The sequence below is a fragment of the Gopherus evgoodei genome, chromosome 5 (assembly GCF_007399415.2).
Source record: "Gopherus evgoodei ecotype Sinaloan lineage chromosome 5, rGopEvg1_v1.p, whole genome shotgun sequence".
NCBI classification, from domain to species: Eukaryota; Metazoa; Chordata; order Testudines; family Testudinidae; genus Gopherus; species Gopherus evgoodei.
The window spans coordinates 52,413,379-52,435,964 of NC_044326.1; the positions used below are offsets into that span (position 1 = coordinate 52,413,379).

Below are 22,586 nucleotides of genomic sequence, written 5' to 3' on the forward strand. Positions count from 1 at the left end.
GGAGGCTGTTATGTGTAAATTCTTGCCTCACTTGTTGCAGAAAATGGAAGGTGTGTAGTAAATGAGGCAGGGCTGAGTATTGCAGGGACAGAAAGTCTTGGGTTCATGCTTTGAGTACTTAAATGCTGCCCTGGAGAACCGGATTCTCTCTCTTACTCTCCCACAGAGTTCCAGTGTCATCTCAGGCACATCATGTCACTTAAACCAAACTTCAGTGGTGGTCATTAATGATGTGTTCCTCATTTTCTGGGTATCCAACTTGGTTCCCTGGAGTCTGATTTGCAGAAGAGCTGAGCACTCACAGCTGCAACTAATCAACGGGAGCTGTGCTTTGAACATAGGATATGCTATATAATGCTACATAACCTGAAAATATCAGGTCCTAGGCATCTCTAACAGGGCACTTAATATTAGTGGACAATTTTGACATTAATACTATTGCGAAGAGCACCACTGTGGAAATGAATAATTCTGCCTTCAGAGAAGTATCAGAGGGGTAGCCATGTTAGTCTGGATCTGTAAAAAGCGACAAGAGTCCCGTGACACCTTATAGACTAACAGATGCATCTGAGGAAGTGGGTATGCACCCACGAAAGCTCATGCTCCAATATGTCTGTTACTCTATAAGGTGCCACAGGACCCTTTGTTGCCTTCAGAGCAGGGTTTGAATAGTGTGCAGTAAGTAAGGCTTAGGGCCACAAATTGAAAAATGAGGATAAAACAAAATATTGAAAAGCTGCCTATTAAGTGAGCACTGTTCATCCTGTGCACTGAATGAGGCAGGGGTCCTATGGAAAAATAGTATGTGACCATGTAACTGAAGACTATATTATAACACATATGCAAACAAGGGGGCCAAATAAAGTGTGCATGAGCAACCTGAATTGTGTCCTAACTTTGCATGCTTGACTTTACAGCCTTAACGTTCTTTTAATTTTGTGTGTGTGTAATAGATAATATAGGCCCGTTCACCCTCTCCTCATGCTAAAACCCATAGGAATTGATACTGAAAAGAAAATCTCTGCAAAGATCCCTTTGCTAAGGTCCCACCACATCATCTGATGGGGGAGAGATTCTGCCCCCCCCCACGGAAAAGACTCTGGGGAAGAAGGCTATTCTATACACCCTCAGGCTGTAATTTTCTTTTTTTTTAAAACTTCAACAGGTATTTGGGGTTGGTGGGACGACATACATCACATTACCCCTCTCCCGCACCCTGACACTTCTTCTGTCTCAGTGCACACACAGGACCACATAGAGAGTGACCATAGGCTCTGAGAGGAGAGTGAGGGACAGCACTGCAGAGGTAGCTAGGAGAACCAAAGGCTCCACAGGAGGAGGGTCCGTCCAGCCATAGGTCTCAGAGGCACAATCTCAGCTAAGGAGTTTGCCTCCTTTTAAAAACTCTTTCAGGCTAGTTTCTCTCTCATCTCTGAGAGATGTTTAAGTGTTTATAGAAACATACAGAGTGTGGCACCCCTTCTTTGTGATCTTTCGTTTCCATCAAAAGGGAGCTTTCCATTCAAGCAGGCCTCTAAACCCCATTAGCTTTACCTGTTTTCATACTGCCATCTCTGCTGATGACTCCTCCAGGTTCAATGCTTATCACGTAGATGGGCAAATCCCATTCCCTGTGAGATGCTCCACCTGCCACAGTCATTCCCAGTGACTCTGTGTTATCTTTCCGGACAGACACCACCTTCTCATGACAGGTGACAGCATGAAGGGTATTCTGTGGAGGCCAAACAACAAGGATAAATGAAGTGTTCACATATAGCCTTCCGATAGCTTCATTACTTGGAGTAATCAAACTGGAATTAATATGCAGCTGTATGATGACTACTCAGAGGATCTCAAAGCATTTTACAACTCCTGAGCTCACAAAACTTGTGTGGACAGTAAATATGACTATCCTACTGCTTAGGATTCCACAGGGTCACAGCTATGACCAAAGCAATCCAAACTTGGATGAGTAAAGTCGGTCACTAAATCTGTATTTGGGATCCAATACTGTTCCCATTAAAGTCGGTGGTTGTGTCATTTACCTTAATGGGAGAAGAATCAGGGTGCCTGGACACACAAATAAAGTGGCCTGAGTTTTCACTTAGAAAGCAACCAGAGATTATACACTAGTAAAAATGTTGGGTGTTCAGCACCTCTGAAAATCAGACCACTTATTTAGGTGCCTCAATTTAGATTCAGGTGCTTAACTTTAGGCATCCAAATTTGAAAACTTTGTCATACATTTTTAACAAAGAAGAAACAATATGTGTACTATAAGGAACAAACCTATAGGGGATGGACTACATGACATCTTAGTTCTTTTCAATCTCTAATTTCTATGGCTTGATGAAACTCTCCGGGAGAAACTGCATAGAAGGCTGTGTATTTAACTAGGGAGAACTACTAAGTACTTTTATAGAATAAGTGTCAAGGGGTTCTGCTGTGATTCATTTATTGCTGATTTTTAAAAGGTTGCTTCTGTGTGATGGCCATATCCAAACTATGAGGCGATTCATCTTTTTTCTCCCAATAGGAAAAGCTAACCACTTTGTTAGGCAAGGGTGCTCAGTTTGTTTATACTTTGTGAATAAGGGTCAGACAAATCAACACACATCGTCAGATATTGAAGGATCATAAGGTAACATAGGTTCTAAAATGTAATACTGGCAGGGAAAGCCTTTCTAGTATTCAAACAGAGTTCCCTCCTCAGCATGTGACCTGAATGTGTGAGCGTTTCAAAGCACCCCAATCTCTACCAAATAATTTATATAATGGACATGGATTTTTCTCCAAAAAATCCAGATTTAAACCTCACTGAATAACTTTAACTACCCTCAATAATTCATATGCTATGTTCCTACAATTACTCTCTGACTATTTCAGCCTCTAGAGCAGAACTGGCACACTACTTTCGAGTTTCAGTATAGAAATATAATACATGTGCTGCAGGGCTAGCTACTCTATGACATGGTACAAAAGATCTCATCATTCATGAATGTGACATCACATCTGTGATACGCAAAAAGATGGATCAGTCTCATTCATGGCTGTAATAATCCCATCCCTGAAATCTGAGATTCGACTACGAAATCCTATTTCAAGTTCTGACTCAATGGCATAGAGAGAAGAACAATCAAATGTCTGGCTCTTCTGGCAATGACTAGAGTAAACTCAAGGAAAGACAGAAGTGGGAAAGTAGGAAAAGGGAACAATTGCATTGGGAAATCTGCCAATGAATGATTAGTGAGCTTGAGTATGTATATATTTACAGCATTTTATTTTTAAAGGCACATTTAGAATGATGAGACTATAATTCCATCTCAAGAGTTCTGCGATTAAAACAAACAAGCTGCATTTATCAGCTGCCATCCAGCAAAGGACTTCCAGACACTGCAGAAAATAAGCAGAAAATGTCAAAATGCTAATATTCCATAACACTTCAGATAATAAAGTCACTAAACTCCATCTAAACAGGTTCCTTCTTATGTCATAGGGATAGGAATTGCAAATGTAGCACTGTTACGGGTGCTACATACCATGTAATCCCTGGCCTGAGATGGAACACAGAGTGTCAGAATCTCTATAAGACGACTTGCTATGGTGGTTTGAGAGCAACTGAACACTTCCAAAGGATCTACAGCACAGCTGTGTGAAATCATCCACTTTTTTTCCCCAACAAAAAATGTTCATTATTCTATTTCAGGTAGTTTCATTCCTGCAACATAGTCTTATTTTTTCAAAATTAATTTTTTACATGAATGTGTAAAATTGTTGTGACTCCACCTTTGCTCAAAAATAAACCTAATTTTGCTTTGGTTTACCCATTTGCATGCAAAAAATTGCCCCTTTCCCCTTGAGAATGGGTTGATTTAACTGAGAATAGCCCTTTTCGGGGTAGAGGGTGGGGAGAGTAGTGCTAACTTTTCACAAAAGGGCAGTTTTTGATTTTGTAACAGCAGCTCAAAATTATATCCTCTGATTCAGAGCATGCTTGTTAGCTATTCTATGGCCATTCTGTCTCAGACATCAAGAATGTTACTGATAAAAGTAGGCTGCTTATGCCATATTTCTGAGGAAACAGTACAGACACTATCAGCATTTAAGAGTTATGTTCAGAAACAAATTGCCAAATGTTACTTTTCAATGAACAATGATTGAAGAACTGCTTTTCTGTGTGCACACACACACACAAGCCAACAATCAGCTTCCCTTTGAAGATTCCTTGCAGCATCTTATTTTTTAAAATGATCAGAGATAGATGGGAATTGTGAATTCTCAAATGAGGGGAAGATAGTGATAAAAGGAAATTAAAGCCTTTTTAATAAACACATGGACTGCACTCTCGGAGGTATTGCTGGTCATGAGTAAACCAGTTAAAAGGCAATGTTTATTAATGAGTGCATTTCAATACATTCTCTTCTAAACAACTACCCTTCTCCATCGCTTTGAAATGACCATGGAGGCTGTGACGGGGAAAACATACAGCTTGTCCCACCCCCACTTTTTTTTTTTTTTTTAAAGTTTACTGTAAAATAAATATTTACAGCAAATTATCACAACCTCAAAGTCATGACGCGTGTCTCACAGACAACGGACTCAGCTGCAGCTGCTTGGAAAATATATATTACCTACAAGCTAACCCACTCACACAGCTACAGGACATTATGTACCTGAGCAGCAAGGGCAATAGGCTCTGTCTTTAAGGACTGGACAACAACATGTTATAAACAATCAGAGTAGAAGAAATAGTTACAATTAAAACCAAGTGCTATTTTAGTGCCTAGTACTGTATCTGCAATGAAGTCAATGGCAAAACTCCCAATGACTTCAAAGGAGCAGAATCTGGCTCTATTTCTATATTACAAATCCTGTTTAACAGATCCCTCTGTAGTACAGGAGAGTGTTTCTGACATCTTTTCTATTCAAGTCCAGGCAGCAGCAGCAACTTGGGCTTTACATTGCCTTGTTCCTCAGACATGGGAAGATAGCTTACTAAGAACCCTACCCATGACCAATCATACACCACACTGTATGCAAAATACACTCCCAGTACACACCAAAGAGGATGTATTCAATACAGATTGTTTTGCTACTTCATCATTGCTCTGCTGGCTGTCCTTCTGTTTACCATTGGCATTTGCTTGAAAGAAAGCCTCTTTTCGCCTCTTTCCAGATGGAGGCAGGATGTCATGAGGGCAGTGACTTGGCCAAAAGGGATTCCTGAGTCATTATACAATAACAAATAATACTGGAGTCTGGAGTTTATTCTTGGCACTGAATACGCTAGAGACTTGAAGGCAAAATCCAGCACATATTTATATCTGTGTTATATAGTTAACCCAGACAGAACTGGCTCTCTGAGAGAGTTAAAAGAGGGGACCAGTGATGTTAACAAAAGTCCACCTCTCCCAAGGATGAATTATTCCCCCAATAAACAACACTGGGTTATATTAATTAGCAGTTTCTCTATTAGCCACATTTAATTTAACAATCCCCACTGACAAAGCCAGATGCAAGATTCACCAAGCCACACATCCAAAGGAAATTGCTTTGACTGGAAAGCATGGCCAAGAAGATGTCCATTAGATCTAAGCAAGAGCACACACTGTATTTAAGCCCGCATAGCCTAATTTTAGAGAGTGTGAATTATGAAAGAGTATGGTGAAAAAATGCAGGGTATGTACTGAGAACTATCTGGTAAATCCTGAGACAAATCCAGACCAATACTCACATGTGCCTGACAAACGGCAAACAACACTACAACAGCGAGTTAAAGACAGTGCACCACAGCAAAACGCTATGGCGCCTCCACATAATCAATCCCACAGGCTGTCTGAGCTCCTTCAGAGTTGTTCAGTCTATTGAATCATAGGTGCCACACTGGAAAAGCAAAAACTAGATTCTAGCTAACCAACAGGAGTGCAGCACAGCACCAGTGTTGTGGGGAAAGGGAAACAGAACCACCTCCCTCCTCATGCACCCTTTCAGAAAGAATGGGGCTGTTTGCATACCCTCAGCTAAAGGGTGCCAGGGGCATGTGTATGACTGAGGGTACATCTACATGGTGGGTGATGTGCACTACAAGGATGTGATTTCTAAAGAGCACTAACATATTGTGCAATAATTGGTCCATGTAGACCCAGCTAGTACACCCTAGATTCACAGATTTCAAGGCCAGAGGGGAACATTGTGATCATCTAGTCTGCCCTCCTGGACAGTCCAGGCCATAGATCTTCCCCAAAATAATTCCTAGAGCAGATCTGCTAGAAAAACACCCAATCTTGATTTAAAAATTCTCAGTGATGGAGAATCCACCAAGACCCTTTGTACATTATTCCTTGGTCAGTTACACTCACTGTCAAAAATTTACTCCTTAATCCCAGTCTGAAGTTGTCTAGCTTCAACTTCCAGCTTTGTACCTTTCCAGTGTCGTACCTTTCTCTGCTAGACTGAGGAGCCTATTGCTAAATAATTGTTTCCCATGTAGATACTTACAGATTGTAATCAAGTCACCCCTTATCCTTCTCTTTGTTAAACCAAATAGATTGAGCTCTTTGAGTCTACCACTATAAGGAATGTTTTCTAATCCTCTGATCATTCTTGTGGCTCTTCTCTGCACCCTCCAATTTACCGACATTCTTCTTGAGTTGTGGGCACCAGAATGGAACACGGTATTCCAGTAGCAAACACACCACTCCCAAATACAGAGGTAAATAACCTCTCTACTCGAGATTCACCTGTTTTATGCATCCCAGGATTGCATTAGGTCTTTCGGTCATAGCATTGCACTGAGAGCTCATATTCAGCTGAGTATCCACCAGTATCCCGAAATCTTTTCCAGTGTCACTGCTTCCCAGGATAGAGACCCCATCCTGTAAGCATGGCCTCCATTCTTTGTTCCTAGATGTATACATTTACATGTAGCCATATTAAAATGCCTATTGGTTGCTTGCACCCAGCTTACCTAGAAGATTTTGTCTGAATCAATGACCTATCCTCTTCATTATTTACCACTGCCCCAATGTGTGTGTCATCTGAAAACTTTACCAGTGATGATTTTTTGTTTTTTCCAGGTCATTGATAAAAGCTTCCTAGTGCACTGCAATGTAATGCTGTTTCAGTACTATTTTGAAGTACACTAGGGAACTTTTAGTGCACACCAGCAGGGTCTGCAGAGATCAATTAATGTGCACCATGTTAGTGCACTTTAGAAATCACACCCTTGTAGTGCACATTACCCCATCGTGTAGACAAGCTTTAAGTCACCCGAGTGCCGTGATGTAGTAACCCCAGAGGCATCTCTATCCCAGCCACATCCCTTCAGTGCGGCTCTGATTCTCAAAGCCAGATCTGAGCCCCACATCTAAAATATCCTTGGAGCTGGTTGCTGAAGAGTTGAACTGTGTGGATGGATAACCTATTTTTCAAGGAAAACACCTATGGTCGTTCACTCTCATTATCCCAGAAATACTACAGGCACCTAGTACACCAACATCTAAAATTAAATGAGACAAGAGGGGATGTATGAAAGGGAAAGGCAGCTAAGCAGCCTGCTCTCTCCAATCTCGATTTAACCACCCTAGAGCTCATCTGTCTTGGGGTGAAAAGGCCACAGAGGGGAGGAGTCAGGGATCAGGTGCTCCAGATAGCATGTTTCCCTCCTGTGGAGCAGTCACAAAGTGCTGCCACTGGCCAGAAGCAGCACAGCCACTAAGCCAGTTGTGCTGTCACTGATGGGACAGGACTGGAGACAGAGGTACAGAGACATACTCCAGACACCTGTTGGGGGATTCCCTCATCTCCATAGTCTATGCAACAAAATAAGGCCTCACCAGCTCCACGTAGGGTGCTGCAATGCAAACACAACTCCCTAAATCTCAAGTCAATGCAGTTCCCCAAATCAACATGTAACTAATCAAGAGTTCCTTTCCTGCGCCTCTTTACAGAGGAAGAGAAGAAAGGGGCCCAAAGTTGGGTATGGAATAGAATTAATGTACTGAATTCCCCTGTACCATACCCATAGACCAGTAACACAAACATATTGGATATAGCGGACACCCAGGCAGTCTTGTGATGCGAAATGAGTTAATTGCTATCCCACTCAGAGACCTCCCTAACAATCACCAAAGCATTATTTCATTGGAAGTAATGACTTGCAGATGCAGTATCAGCTAGGATTTTCTTGTGACAGGATGGCAGCAGCCTTGTTTCATCTCTGCTGTTCTGGACAGCAGACGTGGGTCTGTTCTTACAGCATGAGGGAGGAGTTATGTCTGAACGGCATGCGAGGGTACAGGTAAGATGGAATATGCTGCAGGAAGTATCATTTCTTAAGGGGCTGAATGAGCATAATTGATAAAAGGAGGAAAACAACAAATGGATGTTTATAAACATTTTTAAAATGTGGGCCCATCCCTTTCTCCCCACAGGCAACTGCATTCGGGAGCTGACAGCTGGCAGTGCAGTCTAAGGCACGTGGTCCTTTAAGGTCACAGTTGCCTGCTTATCAGTCAGGATTGATTTTAAATGAGCCCTGCTGCTTTTTAAAGCCCCTAGTGACATGGTCCTGCCTATATTCAGAACTCACTCTTCGCTGGATAGCCATGCTGTGGCACTGATCTCCTTTTAGAGATTCCACCCTTGTGTGATGTATGTAGCTTGGACCCTGCTTTCTGTGTATTGGATTCCAGGTGAAGGATATGCTGAACGATGCACACACTGCTGTCACCTTTGTGGAAACTGTATGCCTGTTCTTTGTCATTTTCCTTAATCTAACAATATCCAGTCCTTATACAGGGCTTTTCTTCCACAGATCTCAAAGCACTTTACAAAGGAGATCAGTATCCGTATCATCATCCCTGTTTTCATAGATTCCTAGATTCCAAAGCCAGAAGAGACCATTGTGATCATGTAGTCTGACCTCCTGTATAGCACAAGACCATAGAACTTCCCCCAAATTATTTCTATAGCAGAAAAACATCCAATCTTGATTTAAAAATTATCTGTGACAGAGACTCTACCATGACCCTTGCTAAATTGTTCCAATGGTTAAGTACACACACTGTTAAACATTTACACCTTACTTCCAGTCTGACTTTGTGTAGCTTCATCTTTCAGCCATTGGATGGTGTTGTACCTTTATCTGCTAGACTGAAGAGCCCATGATTAAATATTTGTTCCCCCACGTACATCCTTACAGACCGTGATCAAGTCACCCCTGAACCTTCTCTTGGTTAAGCTAAATAGATAGACTAAAGAGCTCAACCACTATAAAGGCAAAATTTAGTTTATTCATTTTTGTGGCTCTTCTCTGAACCCTCTCCAATCAACATCCTTCCGGAATTGTGGGCACCAGAACTGGACACAGTATTCCAGCAGTGGTTGCACCGCTACCAATTACAGAGGTAAAATAATCTCTCTACCCCCCCAGCTGAGATTCCCCTTCTTATGCACCCTGGGATCACATTAGATCTTTTGCCTACAGTGTTGCATTGGCAGCTCACGTTCAGCTGATCATCATTCATGACCCCTCAATCTTTTTTCAGAGTCACTGCTTCCCATGATAGAGTCCCCCATCCTGTACGTATGCCTTATATACATCTTGGAACAAAGAATTTATTTATATTTTCTGTATTAAAATACATATTGTTTGCTTGCACCCAGTTTACTAAAAGCGAATGATCGAGTAACAGCCACAGGAATCAACATGTGGGAATATCACACCCAGTCTGTGCAAGCTTCTTCCCTTCATGCTTTGCTCCAGATGGAGTAAGTGCAGATAAGCCTCTTATTTTTGTTAGGCTCAGGCTGGGAGGCAGGTTTGTGTACAGTATAGTATGTGTGTATAAAACTTTCGTCTCATTATTATCCTTCAGCTTCCTCTCTCCCAATCCTTCCAAACTGAGTCAAGACAGAAGCACTTCCTAGTGTATAAATAAAGACGCTCTCTGTTTTTACATTTATACCGCAGAATAAGATGTGCTTCTCCTGGTGATAAGGTCTGGAGACAACAAAGCCTTCTGTTTCCCACAGAAAGAACAGTAAATGTAAGATAGATCCAGGCCTCACCTTGTTAGGATAGTTTCTTTCCGATGGGCAAGGCTGAGGACTGCCGTTGTAATTCCACCCAGCCTCCTGCACGATGTCAGGCGTCTGCTGTCTGGTCTGCCGTGACACAATAAAGTGAACCCGCTTCTCACTGGCCTACATGACGAGACACAGATGTAAATCCTGCTGTTATGCAGCTACAAAGCCAATCTTTTCAGCTCTAGAAATTCACAAAGCCCAGGTCTCACTTTAGCTTGCTGTTATTTTCATTTTCTTTTGAGATGATATTTTGGTTGCAGATTTTGGTTAATTGAAGGGCAATTCTTTTTGGTGCCTCTACCCTTATTATCAGCTTGCCACAAGAGGAAGTAATAATGCAAGTTCAGCTCAGTTCAACACAGACTACAAAACTAAAGTTAATCCTCTAAAAGCTTATCTTCATGCATTCAAAATTTCCCCTGAATTAACAATCCTCTCGCATGACAGTGCTGCTCCATTCTTGTTTTTAGACATTTATTCTGTTCACCTGTGTACATTAGCACAGCTAACTAGTGTCTCATGGGTACATCATGTGTAAAACTAGGGGTATGGCTACACTTGCAGCTGTACAGCGCTGGGAGTTACAGCTGTCTTCGTACAGCTGTTTAGGGAAAGCGCTGCAGTGTGGCCACACTGACAGCTACCAGCGCTGCAGTGTGGCCACATTTGCAGCATTTGCAGCGCTGTTGGGAGTGGCTGAACAGGCATTCTGGGATACCTCCGAATACATCTGGAGGCCAATTACAGTGCTTTTGGTGGCCACACTGGCAGAGCAGCGCTGCATTACCAGCTCTGCAATCATTATACCCCAGGCAGAACAGGACTACAGCCAGCACTGCAGTCAGGGAGATGCAGCGCTGTACGTGCCTTGCAAGTGTGGACAGTGAGTAAGTTGCAGCGCTGTAAACCCACCACCAGCGCTGCAACTCTCCAGTGTAGCCAAGCCCTAGGTCTACTACTGTATGATGGAAACAGTGGAAACAATGCCGCTTATCTCAGAATGATGGAAATGCTCACATTGAGGGGCACTAGTGGCAGAATTTTGCAAGCTGCTAACATGATAAAAGTAGTTTTACTTAGAGAAGGGGCCATGCTACTATTTTGAACAATAAAATCTTAACAGACTAGTGTAATGGACAAAACACAGGACTGGGAGCCAGGCAGTCCAAAATTCAAATCCTGGCACTGCTACTTGCTCAGGCAGACCTCAAAGTCATGAAACCTTTTGGTCTGTCTACTTATTCCATCTGTAAAATGGGGATCATAAAGACTGTCCCCCAGAGAGGTGGTGTGAGGATTCATTGATTTGTACATCGCTTTGAAGTTGCAAGATGCGATACTAGTTTAATTATTATAACTGCAAAGTCTCAGTGCAGTTGGATCAGTACTTGAGAGGCAAGTCCCACCTCCAGGAGTAGACACCCAAATTCTGCTCTCACTTAACACTGACTCCACTGAAGTCGACGGTGTTGTACTAGCATAACTGAGAATAGAATTTAGTTGAGCAAATCCAATATGTGGTACTTTCCTAACATAAAAACAAACTAATACAAGAAAGACAAATGTATTGGTAGCTTCAGTGGTTTAGAGCTATATGGTGCTGCTAAATGGGAAAATCCAAAGTTAATTTTCAAATCTGTAATCTCTTCTCTTCAGGTTGATGTGGCTGGAAAGGCTGCAGATAAAAGAAGAGAAGTTGGCAGTGCTTAATTTGTGCCAGGACTTGCCAGGGCTCAGCCCCAGCACCACTAGGCCTGGCAATTCATAGCCCCGGCACTTCTGGGCTTGCCATGTCAGTTATGAATGTAAAAAATTGCTTGAGCCCCAGCACCTCTTTCATTACAAATTAAACACTGGTTCTTGGGGACAAGGCGAGCCACTAATGGCCTCCTGAGGGAGTCTTGTCCACTTGGGTTCAGGCTATTGCTGTAATGTAGAGCCTCCCTGCAAGAGTTTAAAGGGGAAAAAAAACACCAGAGCTTCAGAATCCTAAGGTGTTGGTCTGGGTTGGAGGAGGCTCCAAGGATAGAGAAGTGTGGAAAACCATTTAAAAGAAGATGTAAACCAAACCTGGAATTCAACCCTACTCTCACCAAAAGTCAAACTCACTCAGTGACTTCAGTGGGAGCTAGATTTGGTCCCTGAGTTTTGTATTCTACAGTTAAACTTTTCCTCACTAGAGTCTGGTTCAAAGTTCTTTGCTGTGATTTAAAAAAAATGTTTTGATGGATTTTAAACTAACAATAAAACTAATCGATATTTCCCGTCTGAATTCCTCATACTGGGCTAGTTACTACTTCAAATGAAACACAACACAAGACTAAATGACCCAATGGTGTAAAACCCTTTAAGATGTAATTCTACTGTAAAAGAAACACTTTACAACTTCAATTTAAAACTGATCTCTCCCTACGTGGCTTGTCTCAAAATTGGTTATTTAAAGGCGGCTGTAAATTTGATTAATTCCTTGTAGAATGAGAAACAAAAGTTCAACACAAGCATCTGCTGCAAATGTCCCATTTGTCTCTAGGTCAGTCTAGTTGAGTCATTTCTCATAAAATTCAGACAATATTACTAAGTTATCAAAACCACATCAGCTTCCAAGTCTACATTCTGCCGTGTAAAAACCCATAAAAATGTTCGCTGATTAGTATATTAATTGTTATTTCAGTTGGTCTCTCTCTCCTTTGCTAGTGGTTTTGCCCCAATTCCCCCATAGCTATTCATGACCAGACAAGAAGTAAAAACACATACAGCTTACTTTTAGGTTTGTTTTAGTACTGCACACAAACTGTAGCTTAAAGAACCTACAAGGGTCAGATCCTCTGCTAAGACCAAAAATGCGCGCACACAAAAAACCATCAGTGTGTCTTAAAACTCCCCTTTACCCTAGCTCTGGGCAGGCTACTCCCCTGCATTGTGCTCCAGGAGCCGGAGGGCTCCTCTAATCACAATGCTCTGCAATAGTCACCATTATTATTGTTATATGGCATCATCTGGATGCCTCAGTTGAGATGGGGCTATATTGGGGCACTGTGCCAACCCACAGTAAGAGACATCCTCATCCCAAAGAGTTTTACAGGCTAAACAGACAAAGGTCAAAAACACCATGGGCAGGTCCATGCAGCTCAAAGGATTTTCATCTTTCCCTCCAGTTACATTAGCAGCAGGGTGAGTAAGTGGTGCCCAAACCTCAGCTTTGATTCTGGGCCACTGGCAGATCCCCTCCAGGCCAGTGAAACTGGCTTTAGCACCAAATGTTGGGTCAATGCAGAGTAGACACACTGTACTGGAGGAACTAGCCCAAAAATCTTGACAAAAAGGTAGGAGAATAATCCACCAGATCACCTGCCTCTACGGGTAAAGTTGATTTCTCCATAATGAAGCAGTGAGCTCTACTGTACTCATTTAAAAAATTCTTCTTGCTTTGACTTGACACTCGCTCTTTCATAACAGAAAAATTGTATTATATGGCAATATCTAGTATGAAAAAATACACAAAGGAAGAGAAAGAAGATTAACAATGCGTTGCTGTTACTATGTTTCCTGAACAGGCACTGACATATGAGGCCTGATTCTCTACTCCCTTGCACAATTTGTTCTCATTTGAACCTGGGCAAAGTGGATATAGAATGTTACCATTCTGATCTGGTAGCTCCTCACCCTTAATTTGCACTCTCTTTGCACAGGTGTAGATGACTGCACAAGCCCCAGGAACTGTGGAGAATCAGCTCCTGGGAATGTGGGTGACAGGAACGTTTAGCAACTGGATAAAGATTTGCCTTTAAAGCAAATAGCCTATCCAATGAGATGTTGGTATGGAAAGAAGTGATTGGATGGCAGATGTAAAAATCAACAAGATTTCACTGTTTTTCATCTGAAGGTTTGGGGAGCATAATTCCATGACTTTGCTGCATCATTCTGGGGTCCCTGCTTATAATTTAGGCCTAAAGTGTGATCTCGGACCCATCCTCACCATAGTGATGGGGCAAATGTGAAAAGTCCAAAATCCAAACTTTGTGATTTATGCACATCGCTAATTACCACCTTTACATTCTCTTCATTTCAGGTTTTGTGACTGAGTTTATAACTGCCAGACACCTAATCTACTGATTAACAAGTACTTAATACGTGCTAATATCTAACTGCTAGGGCTGATGAGTCAGTTATACATCATTTAGGAGCCAAATCTAATCATGCTCTACAGAAACCTGATTTTCTCTCAGCTTTATTCAGTGCAATAAGTCAGCAAAGTGAAGCTATAGGACAAGATAATAAAATGATAATCACCACCACCACTTAAGACATATAGTTCTTTCCAAATGTTAATTAAGGTTATTTATACTTTAAAACTGATCCCATATTTTGAAAATCCTGTACTATTATTTTTTGGTTCCTCGTCTAATAAGAGTGTCCCGCATTTGGGTCTTGGCAGGTGGAGTGTTGTTGAGAAAGAAGAGGAGGAAGTACTGTGCTGTGTAAAAAGCAGATGCAAAACATTTGTGGCTTCTATATAATCGTTCTCCTCTGAAATAATGTGGAAACAAGCAAGGAGATTTATGAAAAACATGCAAAAAGGACACACAGTCTGGTAATTCTGTGCTAGGCAAATGTGATTCATGGAGCTCACATCAGTGCAATGTAATCCTGGCCTGTTTGGAAACATGAGTCAAAGTCTTTGATGGGCATTTTGTTTAAATCCCCCGAGGCTGGTGTGCGTTTCAAGTATTTATATAAATAACATTCATTCTGTAGAACTAGTAAGAACTTTAGTTGTGTTTTTAAACATTTGTGTGAATGGCCTCATTTCTTCCATCTCTTCCCAAAACTGAGGGTGTGTTTTCTGCATGTGAAGCATTGTTGCTTTGTTTTTTAAGCATAAGGAAATGTTCTAAGAATACCAATTTTCATGAGGGCTTCATTTCATATGTTGCTCTCCCCAGACAGCATCCACCTTTCTATTAGTAAGCTACACGAGGAAAACAAGAACACCATTGTCAGGATTCCAGCATCTGACATTATGCAAAATGGTGTACAGTCTTGCTCTCCAGCCAGAACGTACTCTATCTGGAGTAGGTTGACTAGGGAATTTATCCATTGAAACACAGCTGAGTAAATGAACACGTTCCACCTCTGCTACAGACTTTCAATATACATTGATCACTGGAGCCCATGAATCTATTGTAAAAATAAGCCTGTTACACACAGTATACTGAGCTGAAGTCTATTCTCGCTCAAGTCCATGTTACTTCACTGGAGTCAGTAGGCTTATGCAAAAGGACAGAGGAGAGAATCTGGCCTGATCTGTTGTCTTTGCGTTACTATATGCGAAATGCTTCCATACACATGTATGCTACACCCCACCAAACCAAACAAGCAGAATAAGCACAATGACTTTGTCATAAATGCAAGGCTTAGCAGTAAATTACTCTTGGTTGTTTTGATAGTAGCACTGCACCATTTTAAAGAGAAAATTGTAAAGATTAGGTCTCAAAGAAAGACTAATGCAAATGGCTGTGTGTGGGGGCGGAGGATGTGGAAAGAAATCAGGTTTGTAGTGGGGAGCAAAGTTAAATGTTCTGTGGGCAACTTAAGTGTATTTGGTTTTGTAATTTTGGTAGGGATACTTAGTACCTTGGATACATGCCCCTTTTAATTCTTTGTATATATGTAAACAAACAAACAATAGACCTAATCTATACAAATCTTCCCCAAAATACCTGGCCCTCCAGATGCAGGGTGTAGGTATGGCCCACCTCTGGTATAGAATCATAGAAGATTAGGGTTGGAAGAGACCTCAGGAGGTCATCTAGTCCAATCCCCTGCTCAAATCAACCTGAACTAAATCTTTCCAGCCACTGTTACTGTAGATGGTATCCACAGAAACCACTGAGACTGGAAGATAATACATATGTTACCAATGTTTTCTCTTCTTGGCAGAGAGCAGGGCAATAGAACTCTTTTAATATCCTTTGAAAAAGGTTATATATTCTAATGCTTTCATCACCCCTTACCATGATGCCTGTCCCAAGAGTGGTAGTTCTGAGCACATCAGCAAGTCTGGCATCCAACAAGTTAAAAATTCTATTGCTGACAAGCAGAATATACAAAGAGATTAAGTCTAGTTTAAAATCATAACTAGGCCTGTTGAATAGTCTTGTACATATAGAAGATGCTATTTTTATGGAGTTCTTGGCCAGTATGGGCAAAATTCTGTTCTCAATTTCACCCATGTATTCTCCCTGAAGGCAGTGGAGTTGCATGGGTTTAAGTGACAGCAGAATCTGGCCCGTGGCATCTACCTTGCCACTTGATATGGCTCATCTTGTGGCATAGCATTGGATGGGAGAATTATGGTTTTTTTCAGTCTAGTTAAAGGAGTTCAAAAACTGGGGTCAAGTCATCATGACAAACCTGTATCAGCTGGGCTGCATTTTCCGGACTGCCATACCGAAGATCATGGCCATTAATAGCTAACACCCGGTCATTTTCTCGAAGCTGTCCATCACGGGCAGCCACACCTCCTTCCAGCAAGTTGAAAATAAATACCCCAGGTTCATCTGCCTTGCGGACCAGCTTTATTCCCAGCTGCTCATCTGGGCTGCCTTTGTTTAGAACCACATGAAAACTGTCATCCCTGTTGTAGTGAGCATCAAGAGAAAGTCTGTTGTTTCGGCACCGGTACCTCTGCTCTCTGAGCACAGTGAGCCGGAGCACCTGACAAGGCTGCTTCAGAACTGACAGGGCGTAGTTGTGAGGAACCCTGATGATGTCCATGCCATTCACCTGAAAGAGAGAACCATAAATCAGCAATGTAAAGAAGCATCTAATCTGAACTGGCACTGCAGACAGCTGATCTATTTACACAGATGTCTCCATGTTCACTGACGTGCAGGATTTGAAACGGTGTCACACAAGAGGCCAAGTTTTTATTATATAATATCCTCCCCCCAAGGACAAGGACGCAGCGTACAGACACTTACTGTCTTTTTCCTCTCTCACTGATTGTCTCCAGAGACAACTGTTATTTTTCAGTTTATTATTGTCCCTCCTCAGGCCCTAATCTCCTTTTGTGTATCTTCATTTTATTCCACTAGTTTCTGATTTCAAACCCAGCTACTCTTCCTCCCACTCCCACTTCTTTTCTGCAGTGTCCTTGTTCATTATCTCACAACCACTGCGGTAACAGTAGACAGTCTGTATCCCCAAATTCCAACCTCACTAAAGAACTTCAAATTAAAATGGGGTGGGGGGAAAAGCCCTGAGAGTTTTAATTCACTGTGGTCCAGAATCTCAGCTTGACACTATGCTGATTTACATCGGCTGAGGAACTGGCCCTTCATGTTTCCCTCCATTTCCTGGGTCAGAAGAGTTCACGTTTTTTTCAAATGGCTTCAGACAAAGAACTTTAACTCAATCCTGCAATTTTTGTTCTGTAAAATTGGCTGGCTACTGCACTATATCCTTACTAAATGAAAAACATTTGCAGGGTTTTAATTTGTTGGAGGAAAAACCAAACTAGACAACAGCCTCTATGTAGCTTTACATTACAATAGCAGAGCCATTTAACATTTAAAAATGTTTCCTTACTGCAACAAAAAAGATCCCCAGCAGGGGTAAAACAACTCAGCTTGGCTTGGTTTTCTAAACTGCTTCTGGGGCCACTATATGTAGGCTCTGATAACCTGTTATCTTGAACTCTCACCAATGCTGAAACTCTACAAGGAGAAAAGAAGAACAGACTTGGGCTAGGTCTACATTTAAACCATTACAGTACAGCTTCGTTGCCATAGCGCTGCAGTGTGGACACTCACCACAGCAAGAGAAGGGGTTCTCCTGTCACAGTAATTAATCCACCTCCCCAAGAGGCGGTAGCTAGGTTGACAGAAGAATTCTTCCATTGATCTAGCACTGCCTAGGGTCAGGTTGGCTTAACTACTGGCTTTTCACACCCCAGAGCAATGTAGCTGCGTCATCTTAACTTTTTAATGTAGACCTGGCCTTAAAAATTCAGTAACTCTGGATAGGCTTCTCCTCCAGTTACCTACAAGTATTATGTAGAGGAGAATTTAACTAGGACAAGGAATAAATAGACCAAGGGCACAATCCTGCATTATTGACTACAATTGATTCTGATCTTGCTCTCATTGAAGATGATGGCAAAACTCCTTTATGGGAAAAGGATCAGGCCCCAAGTAGGCAATCAAATCTGAATCTCTAATGTCATGATGCCATGAGGTGCTGGGTATTTCCCCAACAGGACGCTGAGTGTCCTCAGCTATCACTGATGTCAGTGGCAGTTGAGAAAGCTCAGCAACATTCAGGTGGTGCTCTGCATCTCAAAAGATCAGGCCCTCTTAGATTACTAGAAAAGAAAACTTAAGAGAATTCAGCACAGTGTTCAGTCCCATATACCATCATGTGCCAGCAATGCCCCTCTGCCATGTACATTGGCCAAACCAGACAGTCTCTACGCAAAAAAGAGTAAATGGACACAAATCTGACATCAGGAATCATAACATTCAAAAACCAGTAGAACACTTCAATCTCTCTGGTCACTCAACAACAGACCTAAAAGTGGCAATTCTTCAACAAAAAAAACTTCAAAATCAGACTCCAATGTGAAGCTGCAGAACTGGAATTAAATTTGCAAACTGGACACCATCAGATTAGGCCTGAATAAAGACTGGGAATGGTTGGGTCATTACAAAACGTAAACTTAATTTCCCCAATACTAATTTCCCCGTACTGTTACTCACACCTTCTTGTCAACTGTCTGTAATGGGCCACTCTCTTACCACTTCAAAAGTTATTTTTCCTCCCCGTTAATTGATTTATCTCGTTAGACTGACCTCACACTTGGTAAAGCAACCCCCATCCTTTCATGTATTTATACCTGCTCCTGTATTTTTCACTCTGATGAAGTGGGTTCTAGTCCATGAAAGCTTATGCCCAAATAAATTTGTTAGTCTCTAAGGTGCCACAAGGATTCCTCGTTGTTTTTGCTAGATGTACTGTACACCAAAGGTCATAAAATGGAGACCATGAAAGGAGGCACCAAGCTGGCTGTCAGAAGTTATAGCTCTGAGGGAATCCTGTCATATAAATATACAGGGACTCCATCAACTATACACCCTCAAGGCAATGAAAGAAGGGAACTAGTACTGTCTTTGTTTAGTACTATTGTGCTATTGCTCTTCTCTTTTAAGAATTGAAATACTATAGATTTTAGTAGCCATGCAGGCCTCAGAAGCTCACGGGCACAGTGTGAGAAATGGTACTTGGAGCAGAAGCCACAGTTGAAATATACAAAAACCAGATTTTAAAGTAGTTGGCCTCATTTTTTGCCCATCCATCATCCATTTCTATGGAAACAGGAATGGAAGTAGCAGCTAACAGCCAACATCACCTAGTTATTCAAACTCTCTTATAAATTTCAGCTGCTGCCACCGACTGAGCTGTTTACCAAACAGCACCTACAGAATTAGGGACTCATCTTGCCAGGTGCTGAGAGTCTCAGTGCCAATGAGAACTGAAGGCACTAACCTCCCACTCGACTGGGCCTGTAGGAGTTTCAGGGCCAAATTCTCTGCTGGTAGAGATGTATTAAAGTTGCATCAACTGAGAATTTAGCTCTCAATGTATTAACAACACTTCCTTTAAAAACACAAATCTACAAGCCCTAATATTAGAACAGTCTTTGCAATGCCCTTAAACTGAATTAAAGATTTTAAAAAAATCAACATTTCTTTTATTCAAATATACAAACATTCCTAAACCTTCTCTTTCCCCTGCCAGTTCAGAAAAACACCTGTGCATTTCTAATGGTGTGGTTAAACCAGATGCCGGAGAGTGACGGGTGAACTTAAAGGTTTGGAGTTTTGGTTAAGTGTCATTCTGCTCAAGAGAAGCATATAGGAACATCTTGGCCCTCATTCTGCTATCCCCGCAGGTTGTATAGTCATTAGTGCAAAGGTGTAAAACACTGTCAAGCCAGAATGGTAGCATTTCATACAGCCTTTGTGCTAGTGTAAATCAGTAAACAAGGAGCAGGGCAATGGAGAATTAGGCCCCTTTCATCCAAAAGTGGATCTCAAAGTGTCACTAGAACAGACTGAACTGTACTTTCTGATTCTGGCTGGGTCAGAAATGGCACAAGAGTACTCTCTCTTATTGCATTTTGGTCCTTCTGCCTCGGGCCAGGAAACAGAGGGGCTTGACACTCAAGGGAAAAATGAGCAAACCAGTCAGTAATCTTCAGAAAAAGGTTTGGTTGAAGTTTGAGCCAAAGTTAGGGTCAGTTCTTATTTGTGCAATGCAGTTCATCCATCCTTATTCACTGAGACCCCAATTCAGGAAAGCATGCCTACTCAGGGCAGCACTCAGATACATGCCTATGGGACAGAAGGAACCATATCAAGTACCAGAGCCTGCAGTTTAATGACACATCTTGTCATGCATTATGCTTCTGTATACACAAACAGGTAAGTCTTACCTCCCTGTCTTACATTTCTATTGCAGTATGTATTTACATTGACTTGTTCTTTGTTAAGATGTTAACCCTTCACCTGGCATTTCCACAGTACCGTACCTTTAGTATCATGTCTCCCGGCAGTAATCTTCCATCTCTGGCAATCACCCCATCTCGATAGATATGTTGTATAATGATGTGGACCAAAGGCGTCTCACTGCCTCCCACAACTCTAATGGCAAGACTTTCTTTGGGATCAGTACGAATGATCTTAATACTGGTAATTTCTCCATCTGGAATCAGGTGATATAACCTGGGGAAGGCTGAAGTGCACATAAGTTATTTATTTATCTGAAATAATAATTATGCTTTATTAAAAAACCACAACATAATTTCAGGTCTCTGCAGCAGATCCAACCAGGTTTTAGCAGTCGATATAGTTTATGTTAAAGGGGAGGAGAGGATGCCCTGGGTTTTTCAGGGATTGTTGTAATTAGTAAATTCAAGGTTTAATGTTTTCTGCAATCAGTTCTCTGCATCTTCTGCCTTGATGGAATGCGCCTTCCTCACTCGTAAGTATGATTCTACAGAACACTGCTGGGACCTTCAGAGTGATCCAGGCCAGTGAAAGGTATTTAAAGGAAAATTGCAGTGATTTGTTCTAATATTCTAGAAGAACTAAATAGATACTTTACCTCTCCAATACTCTCCCTACTCAGGCAGCTCTTTACTGGTCCCAGGTGTATCTCAGTGGGATGTGTGTAAATACCAGACAAACCAAGAGCCTGAAGGGGCCGCAGTCTGACCTATTAGCCCAGAACTCATATCTGAGTTGCACTGACTTCCGTATGTGTGTCTGTCTGTCTGTCCAGGACCAACCTGAACATTGCCTACTATTGATTTAGTAGCCCAGGGTTTCAGCACCAGAACAGAAAGTTCAAAGCGACGTTTGGCTCACAAAAACAGAGGAAATATTTCCTCACATCTAGAAAGTTTCCTAATATTCAAATTAAAGGGAGGAAGAGGAGATCTTCTGTGCTACCCAAGAGAAGTGATGTTTCCTCTATAGGACCCTTCCTACTTCACTGTATGGAGTGTTTGGGGTTGCATGCCACGGGGACGCTCTGTCGGTTGCCAGTCCTGTGACTCCAGTGGACCTCCCACAGGCGTGCCTGCGGAGGGTCCGCTGGTCCCGCGGCTCCACCAAAGCTGCGGGACCAGAGGACCCTCCACAGGCACGCCTGCGGGAGGTCCACCGGAGCACTGCCTGCCACCCTCCCGGCAACCACCAGAGCACCCCCTGCGGCATGCCGCCCCAAGCACGCGCTTGGCGTGCTGGGGTCTGGAGCTGTCCCCGTGTATGGAGCTCAAGCAAACTCATTGGAATAGGAATCCCTTGCTCCTCCTAACTTAAGTGTGCAAAATGTCCATATTAAAGCAGCATGCACTTGGACAGAGAGCAGACAGAGATCCCTAAGGATCTGAGGTAGACAAGACTCCATCCAAACGTCAAGGGTTTTCCAAACTCATGGGCCCAGCTACATGAGAAAAAATGACTCATTGCAGACAAATCAGTCATATACAATACACAAGGGTTTAGTTAAAATTCGAATTGGGAAATGCAGACTTAAATGTGTCTCAGCATGGAGCCAATTTAGTGGAAAGGGACGATAAATCTGGAGTCATCAATAGGGGATGTGCCATCTCCCCAATGCTGTCTACGGCCTGGTTAAACATTACTAAAGACTCTTAGGCCATGGCTACACTGGCACTTTACAGCGCTGCAACTTTTGCGCTCAGGGGTGTGAAAAAACACCCCCCTGAGCGCTGCAAGATACAGCGCTGTAAAGCCTCAGTGTAATCAGTGCTGCAGCGCTGGGAGCGCGGCTCCCAGCGCTGCAAGCTACACCCGTAAGGGATGTGGTTTACGTGCAGCGCTGGGAGAGCTCTCTCCCAGCCCTGGCGCTCTGACTACAATCACACTTCAAAGCGCTGCTGCGGCAGCACTTTGAAATTTCAGGTGTAG

General features: G+C 42.3%; 1 protein-coding gene across 5 annotated transcripts in view; it reads right to left on the minus strand.

Annotated features, from left to right (window-relative positions):
- Positions 1-22,586, minus strand: part of LNX1 (ligand of numb-protein X 1) — an 87,567-nt gene that overhangs the window by 12,711 nt on the left and 52,270 nt on the right. For all 5 annotated transcript variants that reach the window (XM_030563989.1, XM_030563986.1, XM_030563991.1 and 2 more), the window contains 4 exons: positions 20,681-20,883; positions 16,504-16,875; positions 10,072-10,206; positions 1,555-1,732 (listed from right to left, as the gene is read on the minus strand). In XM_030563989.1, the coding sequence (XP_030419849.1) occupies positions 1,555-1,732; positions 10,072-10,206; positions 16,504-16,875; positions 20,681-20,883 (888 nt within the window). The remainder of the gene's footprint in view (positions 1-1,554; positions 1,733-10,071; positions 10,207-16,503; positions 16,876-20,680; positions 20,884-22,586) is intronic.